This window comes from Hemicordylus capensis, chromosome 1 (assembly GCF_027244095.1).
Source record: "Hemicordylus capensis ecotype Gifberg chromosome 1, rHemCap1.1.pri, whole genome shotgun sequence".
Lineage (NCBI taxonomy): Eukaryota > Metazoa > Chordata > Lepidosauria > Squamata > Cordylidae > Hemicordylus > Hemicordylus capensis.
Window position 1 is genome coordinate 220,876,659 of NC_069657.1, and position 20,552 is coordinate 220,897,210.

Genomic DNA, 20,552 nt, shown 5'->3' on the forward strand with positions numbered 1-20,552 from the left:
GGCATAGGGCTTTGAAATTGAACACAGATGTAGGACAGGGTAGCAAGAGCATGTGCACTTAATTTCAAGAAATTTGGTCATTGCACTGTATTTTAATGATTTCCCCTCTACTGTAGGAAAGCTGCCAGTAACCCCTGAAATTCACTTGGTGTGTGTGAGTGGTCCAGAAGGGGTGTGCGGGGAGTGTCATTCTAAAAATGCTGTGTTGCTCTTGGTTTGTACGAACGCCCCCTTCCCCAAACTCGCGTCCCTTATTCAAGCAACGGGATGTTAGCAACTTATCCCTCAGAGTTCAACAACTCCATGCCTGTCTCCAACCTTGCCCAACACCGCCCCGCCCCCGCCCCCTTTTCTCGTTTGTTCTCTCTTTGGGAGCCTGCTCTCTTGAATGACGTTGAAAAGAAAGTCCGGGATGGTGTGTTCAAAGCAAAAGGCAGCCTGGTGGTTAAGAGTTTGGCTAGCCGTATTAAAAACTGGGGAGACCGTCGTTAAAGGGGTGGCCCCACTCGCCGCACATAAGAGGTTTACAACCCCTCCCTTGGGAAACCGGGACTTTCTTTTCCCCTCCTGTTTTCCCAGAAGGCCACGCGAACGTTTCCGGCAGGCGGGACTCCCTCCCCTCACATCCGGCCTCGTGGTGCTTGCGCTTGGAGGAGAAAGCGGCGTGTGCTGCCTTGGAGCTTCCCGTTCCCAGTTCCCGCGCGCGCGCCTTTCTTGCCCGGTTCCTGCCGCCCCGGCGGCTCAGCCTCTCTCCCGGGAAAAGCTTTAGGGGCTCTGGCCCCGACCTGTTGCTGCCGCTGCTATGCTAGTCTTATTCGAGACCGCGGCTGGCTACGCCATTTTCAAGGTGAGTAGGGCACGTGGGGGCGGCGTTCCCATGGGCTCCCGGTGCTGGGTTTGGGTCCCGCTGGGCCCGTTTGCGAGGAGAGAGAGAGAGAGAGGTGGAGGATGGATGAAGGATGTGATCCCCCCGCCCCGCCCCATGACAGGGACGCAAGTGGTAAAGGCGGTTTTGCTGCCTTTTTGCAGTTGGATTGCTGCTCTTGTAGTGCCTTCTCTTATGTTGGTGGCTGATAAAAATGGAATGAATAAACTATCTCTCCGGGCTGCAGGTGAGCATATCGCGTTTTTTAAATCGGGGCAAAAGCACAGGGAGAGTGGCTTTCTCTTGTGGCTATTAACTTCTTAAAAAAAAAAAAAAGCGCGGAAGGTCTCGGAGTGCCCCAGGTTGGTCGGAGGAGGAGGTGGGTAGGCGGAATCCTCTTTCCTTAGTCTGCTCTTGCCAAGATAGAATTCGGTGGCATGTGTTTTATGTTAGAATCTATTTTGTTTGGGATATTGTTTGTTACACACTTGCGATACAATATCTTTACTAGTATACCCTGTTTCCCCGAAAATAAGACATACCCCGAAAGTAAGACCTAGCAGTAATTTCTGATGTACCACTAATTGCCCTAGTGCATTTTTTGGGGCTAAAATTAATATAAGACACTGTGGCACTAGTTAGAAACAGTATTCCCTCAAACAGGGATTCCCAGATGGCATTGACTACAACTCCCAGAATCCCCAGCTACAATGGCATTTATTTGGGAATTGTGGGAGTTGTAGACAACAACATCTGGGAATCCCTGTTAGAGGGAACACTGGTTAGGAAGGTTGCAAAGAGTTGTTGTGATGGATTCTTTTACAGCAGCTGATTTCACACTGCTTTTTACACACAGTTGCACATTGAATTTTGCTTAAACAGTGACAAATGGATATGGGACTCCTGATGCCAAATGTGGGGTGTGTGTGTAATTAGTTTTACTGTCTGCTACAGGTTCTGGATGAGAAGAAGCTCCAAGAAGTTGATAGTTTATGGAAAGAGTTTGAAACTCCTGAAAAAGCTAATAAAATGTAAGCAAATTCTCAAGAAGTAGCAGCTTGCTTTTCTAAGAATCTGCTACATAACACACTGAAATTGAGGAATACATGTTATTTTCTTTCTTTCCTATGTACCGTAAATTATCTCTTTGGCTTTTTTTTTTTTGCTTTGCCACGATCTCTTTTTTTGCCCAGTATTACGCCTAATTGGTAGAAGTGACTCTCTTAAAGCTATTCTTGTGCTAGTCTTTATCTTACTGAGCTGATGTGACAATTTTTCAGATATACTTGGGGTAAGGTAATTTTGCTGAATAGAAAAATCTAATAAAATAAGGACGAATGTGGCTTAAGATAACTTAGATCTGAGGCTAGTTGCAAATCATAACACTTGTTGAGAAATCCTTGATGCACAATTCCATAGGTAAGACTTTGATTGTGTAAGGTGTGTTGAGTCTGGATCGGTAGCATAAGTAGTTCTAAATAAGTTAAATATTAAATTTATATATTTTTTTTTACAGCAGTGACAGCTAATACTATATCTCATCTTTATCACTAGCCAAAATAGAATAATGAAAATGCCCAGTATTATGCCCACCCTGCCTATGTGCTTTTGTCACCTTACCTCATAGGAACAGCCCTGCTGGATCAGGCCCAAGGCCCATCTAGTCCAGCATCCTGTTTTACACAGTGGCCCACCAGATGCTGCCGGAAGCCACAGGCAGGAGTTGAGGGCATGCCCTCTCCCCCACCCCCCGGCGTCACTCCCCCACAACTGGTACCCAGAGGCATCCCGTCTTTGAGGCTGGAGGCGGCCCACAGCCTTCCGACTAGTAGCCGTTGATAGATCTCTCCTCCATGAAGTTATCCAAACCCTTCTTAAAGCCATCCAGGTTGTTGGCTGTCACCACATCTTGTGGCAGAGAATTCCACAAGTGGATTATGCATTGTGCGAAAAAGTACTTCCGTTTGTTGGTCCTAGATTTCCCAGCAATCAATTCCCTGGCTCTAGTGTTATGGGAGAGAGAGAAGAATTTCTCTCTATCCACTTTTTCCACACCATGCAAGATTTTATAGACCCCTATCATGTCTCCCTGCAGTCGTCTTTTTTCTAAACTAAAAAGCTCCAGGTGTTGTAACCTTGCCTTATAAGAAAGGTGCTCTAGGCCCCTGATCAGCTTGGTTGCCCTCTTCTGTACCTTTTCCAGTTCTACAATGTCCTTTTTAAGATGTGGTGACCAGAATTGTACGCAGTACTCCAAGTGTGGTTGCACCATAGTTTTGTATAAGGGCATTATAATATTAGCCGTTTTATTTTCAATCCCCTTCCTAATGATCCCTAGCATGGAATTGGCCTTTTTCACAGCTGCCGCACATTGAGTCAACACTTTCAACGAGCTGTCAACCACAACCCCAAGATCCCTCTCCTGGTCAGTCACCAACAGCTCAGATCCCATCAGCGTATACTTGAAGTTGGGGTTTTTCATCCCAATGTGCATCACTTTTCACTTGCCAACATTGAACCGCGTTTGCCACTTTGTCGCCCACTCCCCCAGTTTGGAGAGATCCCTTTGGAGCTCCTCACGATCTGTTTTGGATTTCAATACCCGAAAGAGTTTGGTATCATCTGCAAATTTGGCCACCTCGCTGCTTACCCCTGCTTCTAGATCATTTATGAATAAATTAAAAAGCACCGGTCTCAGTATAGATCCCTGGGGGACACCACTTCTTTCTTCCCTCCATTGTGAAAACTCTCCATTTATACCTACCCTCTGTTTCCTGTCTTTCAACCAGTTAGCAATCCACACATGTACTTGTCCCCTTATCCCATGACCTCTAAGTTTCCTCAGGAGTCTTTGATGAGGAACTTTGTCAAAAGCTTTTTGGAAGTCCAGGTAGACTATGTCAACTGGATCACCTTGATCCACACACTTATTGACACTCTCAAAAAACTCCAAAAGGTTTGTGAGGCAAGATTTACCTTTGCGGAAGCCATGCTGGCTCACTCCCAGCAGGGCCTGTTCTTCTATGTGCTTTACAATAACCTCAATAATGGTTGCATACAGCCCTGCAGTTAGGTGGTAGTTATCCCAGTATTATAGAACCAGAGGAGAGGTGGATACCCAGTTGAGACTACAGCTGAATTGAGATATGAATCACAGGTTTCTGGAAATGTTCAGCTCATTGCTGATCTTCTTACTGCTAAAGTTGAACACCTTTCATTCAAATGCTGGGTATTTGTAACTTGATTGCTCTGTTTTTTCTTTCTGTGAAGGACATTGACCCAATTGGCTAATTTTTCTCTTAATTTTTTCTGACTTTCTCTTTAAGCAGCTAATTGCATGTTTGTCATTTCCTTTTATTTTTGCAGTCTGTAGTTAATTACTCAATTCCTCATAACTACTATAAAAACTGTTTGACATCTTTTCTTTAGAGTGAAACTGAAACACTTTGAGAAGTTCCAAGACACAACAGAAGCTCTTGCAGGTAACGGGTTCAAAGTAGTCTTTAGCCTTCTCTTTGACACCTCATTTAATGGCTATCAGCTTTGAACCAGGCACTATCTTTTAATACACTTGGAAACTAGTTCTGTCTTGCAAATAAGTGCTTAAAACTTACAATCCCAAAAATATTATCCTAACCACTAGCACACACTGATGCATTCTCCTCCAGTTTACAAAAAAGACCAACTTTCCTATAACATTTGGGAATCCCTTACAGGAGAAACTGGTCATTACTAACTTAAGTTCCATTAATTTCAGTGGAACTTAGCCATGAACTTAGCCATCTGGATGTTGCTCTTTGATTTCAGTGGTCCTCATGATTGGCTTTATTAACATACAACCCTGTGTATTTCAGTGCTTGGCATTCAAGCAGTGCATGTGTTAAGTGATGATTACACTCAAATTATGGATGCATATGCATAAGCCCACTATCATCAGTGAAACCATATAGAGTATAACAGACTTAGAACTGAATAGAATCAACCTTTTCTAATACCAGAGATCTGTTGTCGTTGATGCATAGCTCAGCAAACTAAATCTTCGTGATTGTGCACAACTTATTGTCACTACCACTGAGACAATAGATGGTTGTCTCTGTTCAGTGACTACTGGTTGGTGCTTATTTTCTTCCATGATAAGTTTTTCTGGCTAAGATTGTTAGGAAATCTTCAGACCATGCTAACTTGCTTTGTTTCCTCCTCTCAAGCATCCACAGCTCTGGTGGAAGGCAAGATTAGCAAGAACTTAAAGAAAATTTTAAAGAAGATAGTATCCAAAGATGCTCATGAACAGTTAGCTGTAGCAGATGCCAAACTGGGAGGTGTAATAAAGGTAAAAAACCTAACGTTTTGAGTGTATGGTATTCTGATGAGGTTCTATACTTAAGCCTTGGTGTTCTTTACAATTATATTATATTTTATATTACATTATATTTTAGAAGTGAGCAATACATTCATTGCAAATTATTGGTGAGCGATGCTATTGTATCATTTGCTGCTGATACAATGGTGCCATACTTACCTGATCTTAAATAAGATTTATCACTTTTGTGATAATGTACTGGCTCATATGGACACTGTTGTTTTTGCTTTTTTCTGGTCTTCTGGCTGGAATCTCCTGTTCTTCTTCTTTTTACTCCTTAGACAGTACAGACACTGGGTATGCTCCTCCAACCACCAGGAGGCACGATCTCTGTAGAAGAAAGGTCTGGCAGAGGGAGTAGGACCAGGGAGTACCTCCCATTTTCTCCTGCCCTCTGGCAGACTAATGAAAAATCTTGGTCTGCTGCATTTAAACTTATTCAACTACACATTTTTATCTAAAGAGCCAAATTCGCATGACATCTGGTGATGCTGTATTGAAATAGTGTTTTCAGAATGTTGAGAAAAAATATTGCCTTAAATATTTTATTGCTGGTAACTTCAAGATAAGCTTGCTTATACTGTGTGTCAGTGTTGGAAAAGCTTGTATTTCTTTTAGAATACACGGGTACTGTACAGTAAATGTAGTTGCATAACAAGTCTGTTGTGCAGGTGACTCTCACTATCCATGGGGGTTCTGTTCTCAGCTACAACCGCGAATAATGAAACAGCAGATAATGAGACCTTGAGTGCCTGGAAACTGGTGCAGTTAGGTTCTTGGAAGGCAAAAAATCATAGAAATGAGCAATAATAGAACATGCCATGCTCTCCAGGAATGCCCCCAATGCTGCCAACTTTTCTGTGAAAAATCATGGGGGTGGGAGGGTTTCCAAGAGTGACAAGATGGTGGCCAGAAATGACTTTGGAGGTCATTTTCGGCCATCTAGGAACCACAGATAGGCAAATTTCAAGTATTTTTTTGATCTGTGGATAACAAGGTCAGGTGCACATGGCCCAACTGGGGAGACGCGAAACCGTGGGTGCCAGAACCATGGATAATGAGGGCCACCTGTATAACACTGATCAGCACAAAAACTGCTGAATGTTTTTTCTGCAGGACAAATTGAACTTAAGTTGCATCCACAGTCCCATGGTTACTGAACTGATGAGAGGCATTCGTACTCAAATTGAAGGGCTTATCACTGGCCTCCCATCACGTGAGATGGCAGCAATGTGTTTAGGATTGGCACACAGGTAATATTTTCTCAGCTTGGACATGTTGTTTCCTGTGTGGTGGTTCTTTGCTCATGGTGAGTGTGAAATGAAATGCAGATATTGGCATCTTAACTCAGTTACATTTACCATGTGATCCTATGCACAGTTAATGAGTTCCCAGTTAAGCATGCATAGAATTATAGCCTTATTCATTACATCACCATGTGCCTTTTGGAACACAAGGTCTCTAGAGTGGATAGGGATCCAATATCTTAGTAACTCTCAAAATTGGCTGCATTTCAGAGAAGCTGTGGAAGATCTGTATGCCCTGTGAGATGATTCCGTTTAACAAAAGCTCCCTTTGAAATGCTGGAATTTGGGTGGTGAGGGGCAGGGATTGTCAGCAGCAGCATGTAGGGACCTGCTGTCTTTAAAAAGCAAACCATCCTTCTTGGTGCATTCCACTTGCACACATAAAAGGGGACTGTTGGATCAGATCTTGGATGCATGAGCGATGGCTGCCATGGTTGTGCTTATACATTATAGGACCATTTCCTCAGAGAGGCTTACGAGTTGCCTTTGTTAACTTTGTTGTGTTGGAGAGACCTTTCCCATGCTGATTTTTTAATCATTCATGTTTATAAGCATTGATTCTTTGTTTTATTTTTAATTGTACTTTTTTCTAAATTTTCTATCTTTGTTTTGGATGCTAGTTTTTAATCTTATTGCACATTGCCTGGAGCACCCTGTGGAATGGCAACTAAAATACTTCAGAGTGGGCTCTGGCCCACAAGAGTTCCTGCCACAATACCCTTGTTTGTCTTCAAGGCACCCCAGAACTCTGATATCTTTTATCCAGTGGTTTGCAAGTCTCTTTAATTCCCTTTTCAGGCTCTCAAGTTGCTACTCTCTTGGACTGCTCCCCCAAATCACACTCATGCTAGAAACTTCCCCCCGACCCTGCAGTGTGTTCTGTCTACTGCTGCCTTACATTTTCCTCCCCTGCCCCCTCCGTGTTTGGGTTCCTAATGTCATTGGTTCCTGCCTAGGAATAACACAAGCCATAAACACTGTTTTAGAGGCCCAAGTTGGTGGCTGTGGCACGTTCTTCTCTCTGAACACCACAGTCATTAGGTAGCTTTCTGATGAATAGAAGGGAAAGGAAGAATGTCTCAATGGCATTTTGAAGATACATCTCTGCATATGAAGTGTTCTCTTTTGTGACCTCTTCAGTACTTTTAAAAAATGTGATCTGGTCTTAGGTTGATCTGAGAAATATTGAGCATATAGAACGAGAGCCACAGTGGAGTACTGAAGCTGGATCAGGGACATTTGGGTTCCAGTCCTTCCTCCCTTCTACATTCTATCTAGTCCTGTGCTAGTATGGCTCACTAACCATTCTGGATTTGCCACTTTTTTTTTTTACATTTACATTTTATATCCCGCTCTCCCTCCAAGGAGCCCAGAGCAGTGTACTACATACTTGAGTTTCTCTTTCACAACAAAGCTGTGAAGTAGGTTAGGCTGAGAGGGAAGTGACTGGCCCAGAGTCACCCAGCAGGTCTCATGGCTGAATGGGGATTTGAACTTGGGTCTCCCCAGTCCTAGTCCAGCACTCTAACCACTACACCATGCTGGCTCTCCTGTAAGAATGTAGTCACTTGTAAGAATGATAATAGGATTCTGCCTTGCAGTGGGGGAGAGGCACGTGAGAGCTTGTAAAACCTATCACGCATTACAAGTGCTATCTAGAACATGGCCAAATCAGTCAGTCATTGGTGCTCTAAGGATGAGTGAGTAGTGTCCGCAGTATTGCGGGTGCAACATGTGCTAGCGCAAGGCACCTTCCCCACTCCCTCCTACCTTGAGCTCCTCCAAAAAGCTGTGGTTGAGGGTCAGCGGGCCTTCAGCAGCAGCAGCCGGGGGTACAGTGTAGGGGGTTGAAGGGAAAGCCTTGGAAACTGTGAGAGATCACTAGTGGAAGCACTGCTTCACTTTCAATTTCCAGGACTACCCTTCTCCCCATGTGGCTCCCTGCATTGCATCCCATGTCATTGCTGCAGGGCGCCTAGGCCTCAGCCCCTGCTTTTCATGGTGCTCAGGTAGGCTAAGTAGAGGGGAGTGGGTGCGGAAGATGCCTTCTGGTGTTACGTGTTATGCCAACAGTACTACGGTGCTATACCTTTTGGTTTCATTGAAGCAAATGCCTACATTTTGTTAAGGAAATGATAGTGTAGTTTAGAACAGGGATTCTCAATGTTGGGTCCCCAGATGTTAGTGGACTTCAACTTCCATAATCCCCAGCACCAGTGGCCTTTGGTGGGGGATTATGGGTGTTGAAGTCCAATAACATCTGGGGACCCAACGTTGAGAGTCCCTGGTTTAGAATATGCATTCACTGCCTTTGTTGATTGGTGGGGAGGGGACAGTGTATCCTTGCTGTGTCAGCTGATTGAATGTCAAATTGTTTTCCGATAAAGATGGCTTAACTCTGTCATGTCTATTTTCAGCCTCTCCCGATACAAACTGAAGTTTAGCCCAGACAAAGTTGATACAATGATTGTCCAAGCAATCTGTGAGTACAATAAAAAATTAAATCTCTTGATGAATCTGCCACCAGGTTTTGAATTCTTAGTATGAGGAAACCTCAGATGCTTTTCCCAGCTTGCCACTGGCTTTCTTAAAATTCTGCTTAAAATCCCCTCCCCACCCATCATTCTTCCAGCAATAGATATTTATATACCACTTTTCAACAAAAGTCCCCAAAGCAGTTTACATAGAGAAATAAAGATGACTCCCTGTCCCCAAAGGGCTCACAATCTAAAAAGAAACATGACAGACACCTACAGCAGCCACTGCAGGGATGCTGTGCTAGGGCTGGATAGGGCCAGTTGCTTTCCCCCTGCTCAGTAAAGAGAACCACCACTTTTAAAAGGTGCCTCTTTGCTCAGTTACCAAGTCTGTGGAAATCTCCCTTTCCTTATGTTGAGCCTCTCAGCAGAAGAAAAAAAATTTATGTGGCAAGTTGTTTGAAAACCACAGTTGCCAAAATAGGGTGGTCTCTAATTGCACCAAGAAAAGTAAGTGTGTGTGTGTGTAGAGAGTCCTGGATTGGTGGCTCAGGACCATCCAAAATGTTAAGGACAATGTTGTCAATGATGGAAACTTGTTGACCTGAACATAATGATTTATTTCAACACCTCGTCACTACCACTGAGACAACATACTGGAATACCAATTCCTAAGGGCTGTAGACCTGAACCATTCTTGTGTTTGCAACTGTGTTTGGCTGCAAGCAAGATTTTAATTTTTTTTGTATTCATTTTGTTTTGTATTTCCTTCCAAGGCTTTGAGGGAAGAAAACTGTATAGCTTATGAGTTAGATGGAGGCCAGGACTTCTGACTAAAGCATCCTGCTAAGCCATTGATAGTAACTGAGACTGCCATCAATAGCTAGAAAAGTCTATTAATCCCAGATTTCCCCTGACCAAGTTCACACTCTAGTTACTAAGCCATGCTGAGACTCTAATAGGGCTTTTGATTATTAAATTAGAGTCCATCCAGACACTGCAGGATCCTGGGGTTTTACCCACTTGTTACTTCTAATTCTTCAACTTGAGAAGGTAACTAGTGAACAATCAGATTCTGTCGCTTTGAGGAGATTCATAATTAGTTAAAACATAGGATCTCCCTAGTTCTGTGAGAGATGATCCACAAGGCCAGTGTGCTGAGGATATATTCCTCTTAAAGAAATAACACAGATTCTGATTTGGGGAGTTGGGATTGATGAGAAATAGAACAGTTCCTTTAGCGGGGGACAACAAGAGGTGTGAGGTTTGTACAGAGTAGATTCTGGATACAGCAGTTTCCTCCTTATTCCTCTGGCTGATGTTTTAGTTTCTAAGGTTGGAAAAATCTTTGTCTCCTATAGCCCTTCTGGATGACTTGGACAAAGAACTGAATAACTATATAATGCGCTGTAGAGAATGGTATGGTTGGCACTTTCCTGAACTGGGCAAAATTGTCACAGATAATCTAACCTACTGTAAATGTGTAAAGAAAATCGGTGAGTAATGCTGGGCTCCTGTAGATACATGGTGCGTTCACTGCCTTTGAAAATGGACAATTAGTTCTCTCCAATGTCAACTTAAGTTGTGGTTTTGGCCTTTTTACATTGATACTGCTTCTGCCCATATTCTGTCAGACTCAGCTTCAGCAATTATTATTATTATTACATTTATATCCCGCTCTTCTTCCAAGGAGCCCAGAGCGGTGTACTACATACTTAAGTTTCTCTTTCACAACAACCCTGTGAAGTAGGCTAGCCTGAGAGATAAGTGACTGGCCCAGAGTCACCCAGCTAGTATTATGGCTGAATGAGGATTTGAACTCGGGTCTCCCCGGTCCTAGTCCAGCACTCTAACCGCTACACCACGCTGGCTCAATTGAACAGTGACAAATAGTTAGAAGATAGTGTTTTTCAGCTGTCTTCCATAAGCTGGTGGAAATGAAGAGCAAGGCCCAGTGGTTAGTGAGTAGTTCTCATCAGACCATTAGCAAATTTTGTGTAGATGCTCATCCCCGTCACCATTTGGAAGCGTTTTCAGACTGGTATAATTGAGGGGGAGGTACAGCAGACTATGTGTTTGTGCATGCAAAATTACAGCAGTGACTTTTTAAAGAGAAACATCTAATTTAATATGGTCAAAGTAGTCTGCTGGATCCTATATGTGCCTGATCTTATGTATTATGATTGATTTTATGTAGGGTGTCATATTGTTCAATGAGGACCGGTTCAGACATCATGCAGAACCTCTGTGAAAGCTGGGCTCCATGTGATGTTTCTGCACTTCAGAAGGATGTGATCCACCCTCCTGTTTGCGCATGAGCATCTTCTTCCCATCTAGGTTAAAATAAACCAAGGTTGGTCATGATGTCCAAACCCACCGACATTGGTTTATTCTAGCCTGCTTACTTCAAATAAGCAGATATCTGTAACTTATTTCAAATCTTGAGTGCGGATCTCGGCTTATTTGAGGCAAGTTGGCTAGAATAAGCCAAGATCAGTGGAATTGGATGTGATCAATCCTGGTTTATTTTAACTTAGATCTTGCGTGAGGATGGGAAGGGGGGTCATCTGAACCAACCCATAAAAGAAACTTTTAGCGATTTAAAACTTCATTTCTGTTGCTGTTTCTTATTTCCACTTACCTTGCTCCACAGGAGACAGAAAAAACTTTGCTAGTTCTGATCTGTCTGAGACCCTACCTGAAGAAGTTGAAGAGGAAGTAAAAGCAGCTGCTGAAATCTCCATGGGGACTGAGGTGTCAGAAGAAGATATATTCAACATACAGCATCTCTGTGACCAGGTGATAAGTAGTGGCAGATTTGGACTTGAAATTTACTGTCCATAGTTTTTTTTTAAAAACCCTGTAATAACACATGTTATCCATTTCCAATGTTACAAGAAGTTCACAATCTATTTAAGCCATTGTTTTTCTTCCAGTGGGGTTAATTCTGTTCTGTTATTGAAAGGATCTTAGGTCAGTTCAGTATCCTTGATGGCAATGATGATGCCTGTGTTGATGCTCTCCTGATGTATAAACCATGAGGGTTGCACAGTCACTACCTCTTCTGATGCCATTTTGAATTATTCCTGTTTAGAAGAGTTCAAAAACATTCAGAATGTGAATTTGACTGGACAGAATGCTTTACTCTGAGTCTTTGCCTCTTTTGGGATCCACAGATACCTAGTTACTATGTACGTTAAGATATTGGAATAATATCACACCACACCTCTTTTTTTAAAAATGAGAATAATATATTGATGTGGGAGAGGGATCTGTCTGGAGCTGTTAAAGAATGACAGTTTTGCCAGGTTGTTAATTTTATGAAGAACACTTATAATAAAAAGTTGAATTTAATAGATTTCTGGCCTGCCTATTTCTCATTCTCTTTCCACTCATACTGCCACTTACTTTGTGTACATCTAATGTTTTAAAGGAGCAGTTCGTCAAATACCCAAAATGTATAAGAACATTATTTATTACATTTATAAACCGCCCCATCCAGAGGCTCTGGGCAGTGTACAACAACTTTTAAAAAGACATAAAAACACACTGTACTAAAAACAATTAAAACTATTTAAAACCAATTATAATATTTTTAAAAAAACAATAATTTACAAGCCTTGGAAGGTCCAGGCCAAACAAATAAGTTTTTAGGGCTCTCTTTAAGGCCGACAGCAAGCCTAAACTGCGCATTAGACACACACACCACTTTGCTATGTGCTTTTTGATATTACTTGCCTTTAAATTTGTGTGCTGTTCTCAATACTATTTTGTTGCAAATATTGATATACATGAGAACCTCAGTAATCACAGGAGTTCTGTTCTCCGCTACTACCGCGGATCTGGAAACTACAACTACTGAGATCTGGATCAAGATCCGTCGAGATCCATAAGAATGGGCTCTGCGCCTGCGCAGGAGACCACGCGGTAGCCATCCCACAGCTTGTCGAGGCGTCCAAGCCACGTCCCCACGTGTGCAGCGTGCTATTGTAAGGGGCAGCTGGATGTTGCGTTCCTCAGTTCTTTTCTGACCACCTTAGCGTCCAGCCGCCCCTTAAATAGCACACTGCACGCATGGGAGCGTGGTTTGGACGCCTTGACAAGCTGCGGCATGGCTACCAGATTATCAGTTACAGGTTTGCAACCTGTTTTTATTGGTGCAATGGCATCACAGGGGTTAGATTCCTGGAGAAGAAAATTGCCATTTTATTTGTACATTTTCTTTTAAAGACGGGGCTAAAAGGCCCTAGAAAGGTGGGGGGGGGTTGCTTACCGTGCTCCACGGGTCCCCAGCAGTCAATAAATGCCCCCCAGGAGCTGCAAATCAGCTGAAAATTAACATTTGTGCCTAGTATTCTTTTTTTTTTTAATGAGCCGTAAACCCCTGCTAACTGGGCAAAGAGGCACCTTTTACTGTGATTCTCTTTATTTAGCAGGGGGAGAGTAACTGGCTCTTTCCACCCCCAGAACAGTACTTCCAGTGACTGTTGCTGGTGTCTATCTTACGTTTCTTTTTAGAATGTGAGCCCTTTGGGGACAGGGATCCATCTTATTTGTTTGTTATTTCTCTGTGTAAACCGCCCTGAGCCATTTTTGGAAGGGCGGTATAGAAATCGAAATAATAATAAAATGACTCCCTGTGTCAAAATGGAGGCCGGAAATGACCTCTGAGCTCATTTCTGGCCACCCACGGATACACGGATTTAAGCCTTTCTTTACCTTGCCGCCGCCCTGCCCCTGGCATATACCAAGGTCGGGTGTCTATTATCTGGCTGCTGATAGTGAATCCGCGACCAACGAGGCTCTGTACTGCTTTTAGTGCAAAAGAAAATTGTTAATTGCAAAGGAATAGGAACACCGTTTCCTATCCCAAAAGGGTTTTAGATGATGATGATACTTCTTAAAAAATCACGAAGACATCAGCAACAGATGCTATGCTTGGGTAAATTGAGATGGTTGCTACTCCTCTCATAAATATAGAAATCCAGGTGGTGCCTCTTTGCTCATTTAATAGCGTCATTCTTACTCACTCACCTGAGTAAGAATTTTCTATAGACAGAAGCTTCAGTACATTGGTGAATAATAGTTGTTTCTCAAATAGCAGTCATAGGGCCCAAGATTCATTGGGGGTTTGCAAGGATTGACTGGCCTTGTAATATCTTTCAGGTGATCGAGATCTCAGACTATCGAGCACAGCTATATGACTATCTGAAGAACAGGATGATGGCCATTGCACCTAACCTCACAGTTATGGTGGGCGAGCTGGTAGGAGCAAGACTGATTGCTCATGCAGGTATGCTTGGCCACTAAATTGGTACATGTTGGTCTTTGTAACAGTATCCCATTGACATGTTTATGGGTAGCTCTTCACTTCAAGCAGCTCTCTGTCAATGGACTGGGACTCACTCTGTTGATAGGGCCTTTTTGACACTGAATTGTGGACCAGCTATGTTGAAGCTTGTCGGCACTGGCAGGAGCACAGAAGCAGTCAGTGATGATTTTGTTTCAAAGTTTGCCTGATTTCACCCTAGAATATGAAGGCAACTCTAGTCACTACCTCTTCTGAGACCCTTTCTGAGCCCTGCCTGCCCTGTTTATGCGGCATATAGAGGGTTACATAGTGAGACAAAGGAACCTGGGCTTAGTAACCACACTTCTTCTGGGAGTCAGTAGTATCAGATCTCTTTCCCAGGAACTCCTTATCACAACTGACTCATCAGTAAGTTTAGTGAAGAGTTTTATATAGCTGCTTTGTTACCAAGGCTTGATTCTTGTCATGGACCTGTTTTGTAGGCTGCTAACTGCTGTAATTGATGTTGCATCTTTTCTACCACAGGCTCTCTGTTAAATCTAGCGAAGCATCCAGCTTCAACTGTGCAGATTTTGGGTGCTGAAAAAGCTCTCTTTAGAGCATTGAAGACTAAGCGTGACACTCCCAAGTTTGGTCTGATTTATCATGCTTCTCTTGTGGGACAAACATCAGCCAAGAACAAAGGAAAGGTGAGACGTTGACAAGTTTTTTCTCTAATGGAGATGACTTGAAATTTCATATAAGAAAGTATGTATGATGGGTCTTCAAACCGTGATGTCAGCAAAGCAGATGGCTAAGGAGCCAGTACTTGGGTCTTGGGTATCTTTTGGTTTTTAGAAGGTCTAGTCATATTCAGTGTTCCTCAAGCATTTGGAACCACCAGCATATGTTCCCTGGACATATCTACCTGAAGCCCACCTAAACTAACACCAATAATCTGTTCTTTCAGTGAACATGTGGATGGTTCTCATGTACAGTTGCATGGAACCTACTGTGAAGTGGTATAGTAAGGTAGCACTAGAATAAAACACCATGTCTTTGGCACTGACATCTCCCCCACCCCCAAATTGCACATTTTTGAAGCAGCAGATCTTCCTGCGTTCTCTTTTGTTCCATTTAAGCTGGCATGATGGCCAGTGGGAATGCAGCCCTTCTCCATCCAACCCTTCTCCCCTCCCCTGAAATCCAGTGTGGGGGTGTGAAGGTTCTCTGCCAGGAGTTGTTCACCATTTGGGCTTTGACAGGGATGTGGTGAAGGGAAAAGACTTTACGTGCCCCAGAGACCTCTCCTTCCTTGGAACTTCACACAGTTAGCAGCTGCTGGTTTAATCGGCAGATAACTTCTGCTTGCTAATATTTATTTGTTTGTTTATTTGTTTGTTTATTTATTTATTCATTACATTTATACGCTCTTCCTCCAAGGAGCCCAGAGCGGTGTACTACATACTTGAGTTTCTCCCCACAACAACCCTGTGAAGTAGGTTAGGCTGAGAGAGAAGTGACTGGCCCAGAGTCACCCAGCTAGTTTCATGGCTGAATGGGGATTTGAACTCGGGTCTCCCCGGTCCTAGTCCAGCACTCTAACCACTATACCACGCTGGCTCTAATAGTGATAGGGTAACAGAAAGAGTGACTTTGTTGTTTTTCTGTGGCAGCAAAAACTACATCAGTATTGGGTTAAATCCTGAAGTGGTGTTCTGAAAAAGAGTTCACATGAAGGGAGGTTGATTTCCACCCGTACCCTCTTTCTGCTGCCACCCTCTGATGCTGTATGTCTTCTTGCTCCAAGGGTCCCCCCGGGCAACCCTCAGGACCCAATTTCAGGGGGCTGCAGAGGGAAGGGAAGTGTTGGTTAAATATATATTCCACACACACCTGGCCTTGCACAACTGGAAGTTCTTCCTTCACAAAATACTACCTCAGGATACAGTCTATTATATGGAATTTCATAGATTGCCACAAGGAAAACAGAATTGTCTTCCCCACCCCAGTTTTTTATTCCATAAGGTCTATCCACAGGGAAAAAACCAGGAGTATATTTATCTGTGCCTAGGATGATTTATTCCTCCAGAGATCTATGGTCAAGACAAGGGTTTCGCAACGTGTAAGTCCCCAGATCTTATTGGACTTCAACTCCCATAATCCCCAGCCCCAGTGGCCTTTGGTTGGGAATTATGGGAGTTGAAGTCCAGTTACATCTGGGGACCCACATGTTGAGAATCCCTGGTCAAGACAATACATATTTTCACTTCTGGTTCCGACGCTGACCAAGCAAGACGCTTCTCTTGGAGTCTCCGAGAGAAGACCTGCAGAAAGCAACTGGGGGGACTCAACAACCCCCCCCCCCACCCAACTGGATTAAAGTAGGAGGCGACAAATACTCAACTAGCCCGGAGAAGTCAGCTCCTGCTGTGAAGGGGCGTAGGGAAGCCGAGGTCTCTTCGTGCCAGTCGAGCGACAGGGATAGAGTCAAGGAGAGTACTGCAGTGTGGAGTTCAGGCTGTCCTGAAACTAAGCTCGGAAGCTTTGCAATTTCTATCAAATGCCAACAAGTCAACAAAGGAATTTATTAAGAATCTCATCTAAAAGAACAAGGAAAACAACAACTTGCGAGATAGAACCTTATTTACAGTGCTTTTTGGATGTCAAAGTATGGTTGAAATATCACAGCCCCACATGGACGTGGAGAGAGACTAAAACTTTATAAGCACATCTACAGGAGAAGAGGAGCCAAAACTTTGTAGCAGTTTCGAAGAGAGGGATGACTGACGCCCACCCCTGCCTTTGTGTTTTCAAATGGTTATTAAATCTGCTAAAGTAATCCAAATCTTGCTAAAGTTACTCAAAGTAGCCCAGGTTACTATATTGTTAGCTCACAATACGCCCTAAGTGCAAAGATTCGACGCTGGGGATCACTGAGGTGAATACAATGAACTTCCGGGTGTTTTGAAGTGTGTGAAGTATATCTCCCACCTTCTTTTGGGACATAGTTGACTCAACATGAGTCTACAAATGCGAGTTTGGGTCGAAGGGAGCCTGTGACTATATTTATAGAGTGAACAAATGGCTACACCTTGAGCAAAGAAGAGTTAAGAGTGTCAAAGGGTGAAGTGGAATTAAAGTGGAAAGTACACTTTCCCTTTTGGAGTCATAGGAGGTGCATATTGTTTAAAGAGTTAATTTTGTTATAAACATCCAATACGTTACTGTAGGTTATGGTTAGTGTATTAGAATGTCTAAGAATAAGAATACCCCAACTGGACCACAAACTTACATGGCCAGAAAACTATCAGTGGGAACGATTCGCCAAATGGATAGGTCCACTGGTGAAATTTGGGAGTTACTTCAAACCATTAATAGTAAATTAGACACAAATAACGAAGTGGTACAATCTATGGTCCATGATATGCAAACTCTTAAAGAGGACATGCAACAGATAAAAGCAGATTCACAGGTCTTAAAGCAAGATATGTTGCAGTTGAATAAGGAGGTACAAGTGATGAAACAAGGGATTGTAGACAACTCAAATAAATGTAACAACTTGGAAGAAATAAATAAAAGGATAGTGGAGGATACTAAACAAATTTCAAAAAAAGTAGATGCTGCAGATCAGGAGATAACAGAGTTGAAAAAGGAAAAACGAAGAGTTAGCTGATCAACTTGCAATGTTGCAACTGGTGCAGAGGGGAAAAATGCTTAGAATAAGGGGAATTCCAGAAAGCACAACTCAAAATTTAGCAGATTTGCTGACATGAATTAGCCAAACTTTGGCAGATCTACTTAATATGGAAGGTCTTATTGAAGATGCCTTTAGAGTAAATGCCACTTTTGCAGCCAAGCACAAAGTGCCTAGAGATTGCATAATTCAACTTAATTCAAAATCTACCCGAGACCGTATTATACAAGCCCATTTTCAAAATAAATGGGAAGTTAATGGACAAATAAATATGGTGATGAAAGAAATCCCAAGGAGACTTCTTAGGAAATGAAAAGACTGCAGGGATTTGACTGATACTTTAAAACAAAATAAAATCCCCTTTTGAATCACTCTAAAATTGTGAAATTAGGTTTACAAAAACTTAAAGAATACTTTGAGATAAACCTAAAGGACGATCTACAAATGAAGATAGTATGGGATGCAAGTAAGGCAGTGGTGAGGGGTTTCTTTATTCAACAAAATGCATATTGGGGGGAAAAGAAACGAGAACAAGGACCTAATCCAGATTCAAATCAAGGACTTGAAGGGGAACTAATTGGAAAAAAAGGTGACCAAACTTTAATACAACAATTAAAGGTATTAAAACCAATATTCCATGTTGACAGTGGAGGAGATGGAAAGAAATTTAAAATTTCTAAAACAGAAATCTTTTGAATAGGCAAATAAACCAGGTAAATATCTAGCCTAGAAATTAAGAGTTGAACAGCAAAAGAATTGTATAACGAGTCTGAGTACGTCCGGTGGTATTATTAATCAACAGTCAGTAATCAAGAGTTTTATAAATATTTTAAGGAGTTTTATCAAAAAAGAAAGGTTGATATAAATAAAGTAGAACAATTCTTATAATTAAGGAATTACCAAAACAACGGGAAATATTGAATATTCCAATTTCCAACGAAGAAGTTAAGGATGCTATTAAGTGAGCAAAGGGGGGGAAATTGCCAGGGCCAGATGGGCTCTCTATTATATACTAAAAAGCTTTTAGTGAAGTACTAGCCAACCCCGCACAGAGCATCTGTGTGGCGCTTTGGGGCCAGCTGTTTTTCCCTCCCTCTTCCTCCTGCCCCGGTCTCCCCCTTCCCTCCGGCCCACGCTCTCCAGCCCTCCTCCCCTCCCGTTCCCCCCCCCAGCTGTGGCGGGCAGCCATGAAGGGCCCCGCTGCCGCTGTTTTTTTCTCGTCCCCCCACCAGCCAAACAGAGCTCAGCCAATCAGGTGCCTCCCTTGCCGGCACGCATTGCCTTGCCACATCCCCATGCTGGCTGACTAAGAGAATTAATTATAAAGAAGAAGATTGTCTCAACCATTACAATGGACAATGAATGAAATTATGATGAAGATTGGTTCCTTGATTCATGGAGGCAGGCGACTGTTACATTAATACCAAAACCTGGCCAAGATAAAACTCTGGTTAAAAATTATAAACCAATATCCTTACTTAATAATGATTATAAATCATTTGCTTCTATACTTGCTAAAAGAATGGAGGGGGTCTTGGTAGAGTTAATTCATGAAGATCAGGCTGGATTTCTACCAAAAAGGCAAATAAAGGACAATGTGCAAACTGTTTTAAATGTATTAGAGTATTACGAAAAGCATAATGATAAATAAATGGCTATGTTATTTTTGGACGCAGAGAAAGCTTTCGATAACATCTCCTGGCAATTTATGTTGAAAACCCTGGAAATTGTAGAGTTTGGAGCTAATTATATAAGGGCGATTGGGTCTATATATTCTGAACAAAAAGCAAACATTAAGGTTAATGGAGAACTTATAGATTATTTTAGTATTCAAAAAGGTACTAGACAAGTTTGCCCCCTGTCTCCATTGTTATTTATATTGGTCTTGGAAATTGTGTAGGATGATAAGGGAAGAGACCAAAATACAAATAGAAAATACAATTGTCAATAGGGACACAAAGAGAAAGAGCCTTTAAGAGCCACAAAGAGCCTTTGCAGATGATATAGTGTTGTTTTTACAAGATCCTTTAGAGTCAATTGATAAATTATTGGAAATATTAGAATCATATGGGAATTTGGCAGGGTTCTATATAAATAAGGATAAGACAAAGGTATTAATTAAAAATATGAACAAAAGATATTGAAAAATTTGTCTTGAGATCTAGTTTCAATGTGGGGGGAAAAGGTAAAATACCTAGGAATTACGCTTACAACAAATAATGTCTTATTGTTTCAAAATAATATTATTAAAATCTGGAAGGAAATAAAGATAGACTTATGTAGATGGAATAGATTGAATTTATCGTTAAGTGGAAGAATTTCTGTTATCAAAATGAATGTTCTTCCTAAAATGTTATATTTCTTCCAGACAATACCAATAATAAATACAATGTCAATTTTTGATCAATGGCATAAAGACGTAAAGAACTTTATTTGGCAGGGCAAAAAACCAAGAGTAAATTTTTAAAACCTAACGGACAACAGGAAGAGAGGAGGGTTTGTGTTACTGAATTTTAAGTTATATTTTGAAGCAATATGCCTAAACTGGATGAAAGA

At 42.1% G+C, this 20,552-nt stretch overlaps 1 protein-coding gene and 4 non-coding genes across 5 annotated transcripts in view; all 5 read left to right on the forward strand.

The window, feature by feature from the left end:
- Window positions 1-580: 580 nt before the first annotated feature.
- The window catches only part of NOP58 (NOP58 ribonucleoprotein), a 34,406-nt gene continuing 14,434 nt past the window's right edge, over window positions 581-20,552 (forward strand). The window contains exons 1-10 of the mRNA XM_053284169.1: window positions 581-847; window positions 1,820-1,896; window positions 4,295-4,347; window positions 5,071-5,195; window positions 6,342-6,478; window positions 8,950-9,014; window positions 10,371-10,505; window positions 11,663-11,808; window positions 14,176-14,302; window positions 14,846-15,009. Of these exons, the coding sequence (XP_053140144.1) occupies window positions 803-847; window positions 1,820-1,896; window positions 4,295-4,347; window positions 5,071-5,195; window positions 6,342-6,478; window positions 8,950-9,014; window positions 10,371-10,505; window positions 11,663-11,808; window positions 14,176-14,302; window positions 14,846-15,009 (1,074 nt within the window). The 5' untranslated portion in view covers window positions 581-802. The remainder of the gene's footprint in view (window positions 848-1,819; window positions 1,897-4,294; window positions 4,348-5,070; window positions 5,196-6,341; window positions 6,479-8,949; window positions 9,015-10,370; window positions 10,506-11,662; window positions 11,809-14,175; window positions 14,303-14,845; window positions 15,010-20,552) is intronic.
- On the forward strand, window positions 4,864-4,952 carry LOC128341388 (small nucleolar RNA SNORD70). The gene has a single exon (XR_008314393.1). It is a non-coding gene; the product is annotated as a small nucleolar RNA SNORD70 (small nucleolar RNA).
- LOC128341387 (small nucleolar RNA SNORD70) lies at window positions 9,584-9,668 on the forward strand. Its single transcript, XR_008314392.1, has one exon. It is a non-coding gene; the product is annotated as a small nucleolar RNA SNORD70 (small nucleolar RNA).
- On the forward strand, window positions 11,999-12,085 carry LOC128341394 (small nucleolar RNA SNORD11B). The gene has a single exon (XR_008314398.1). It is a non-coding gene; the product is annotated as a small nucleolar RNA SNORD11B (small nucleolar RNA).
- LOC128341392 (small nucleolar RNA SNORD11) lies at window positions 14,494-14,580 on the forward strand. Its single transcript, XR_008314396.1, has one exon. It is a non-coding gene; the product is annotated as a small nucleolar RNA SNORD11 (small nucleolar RNA).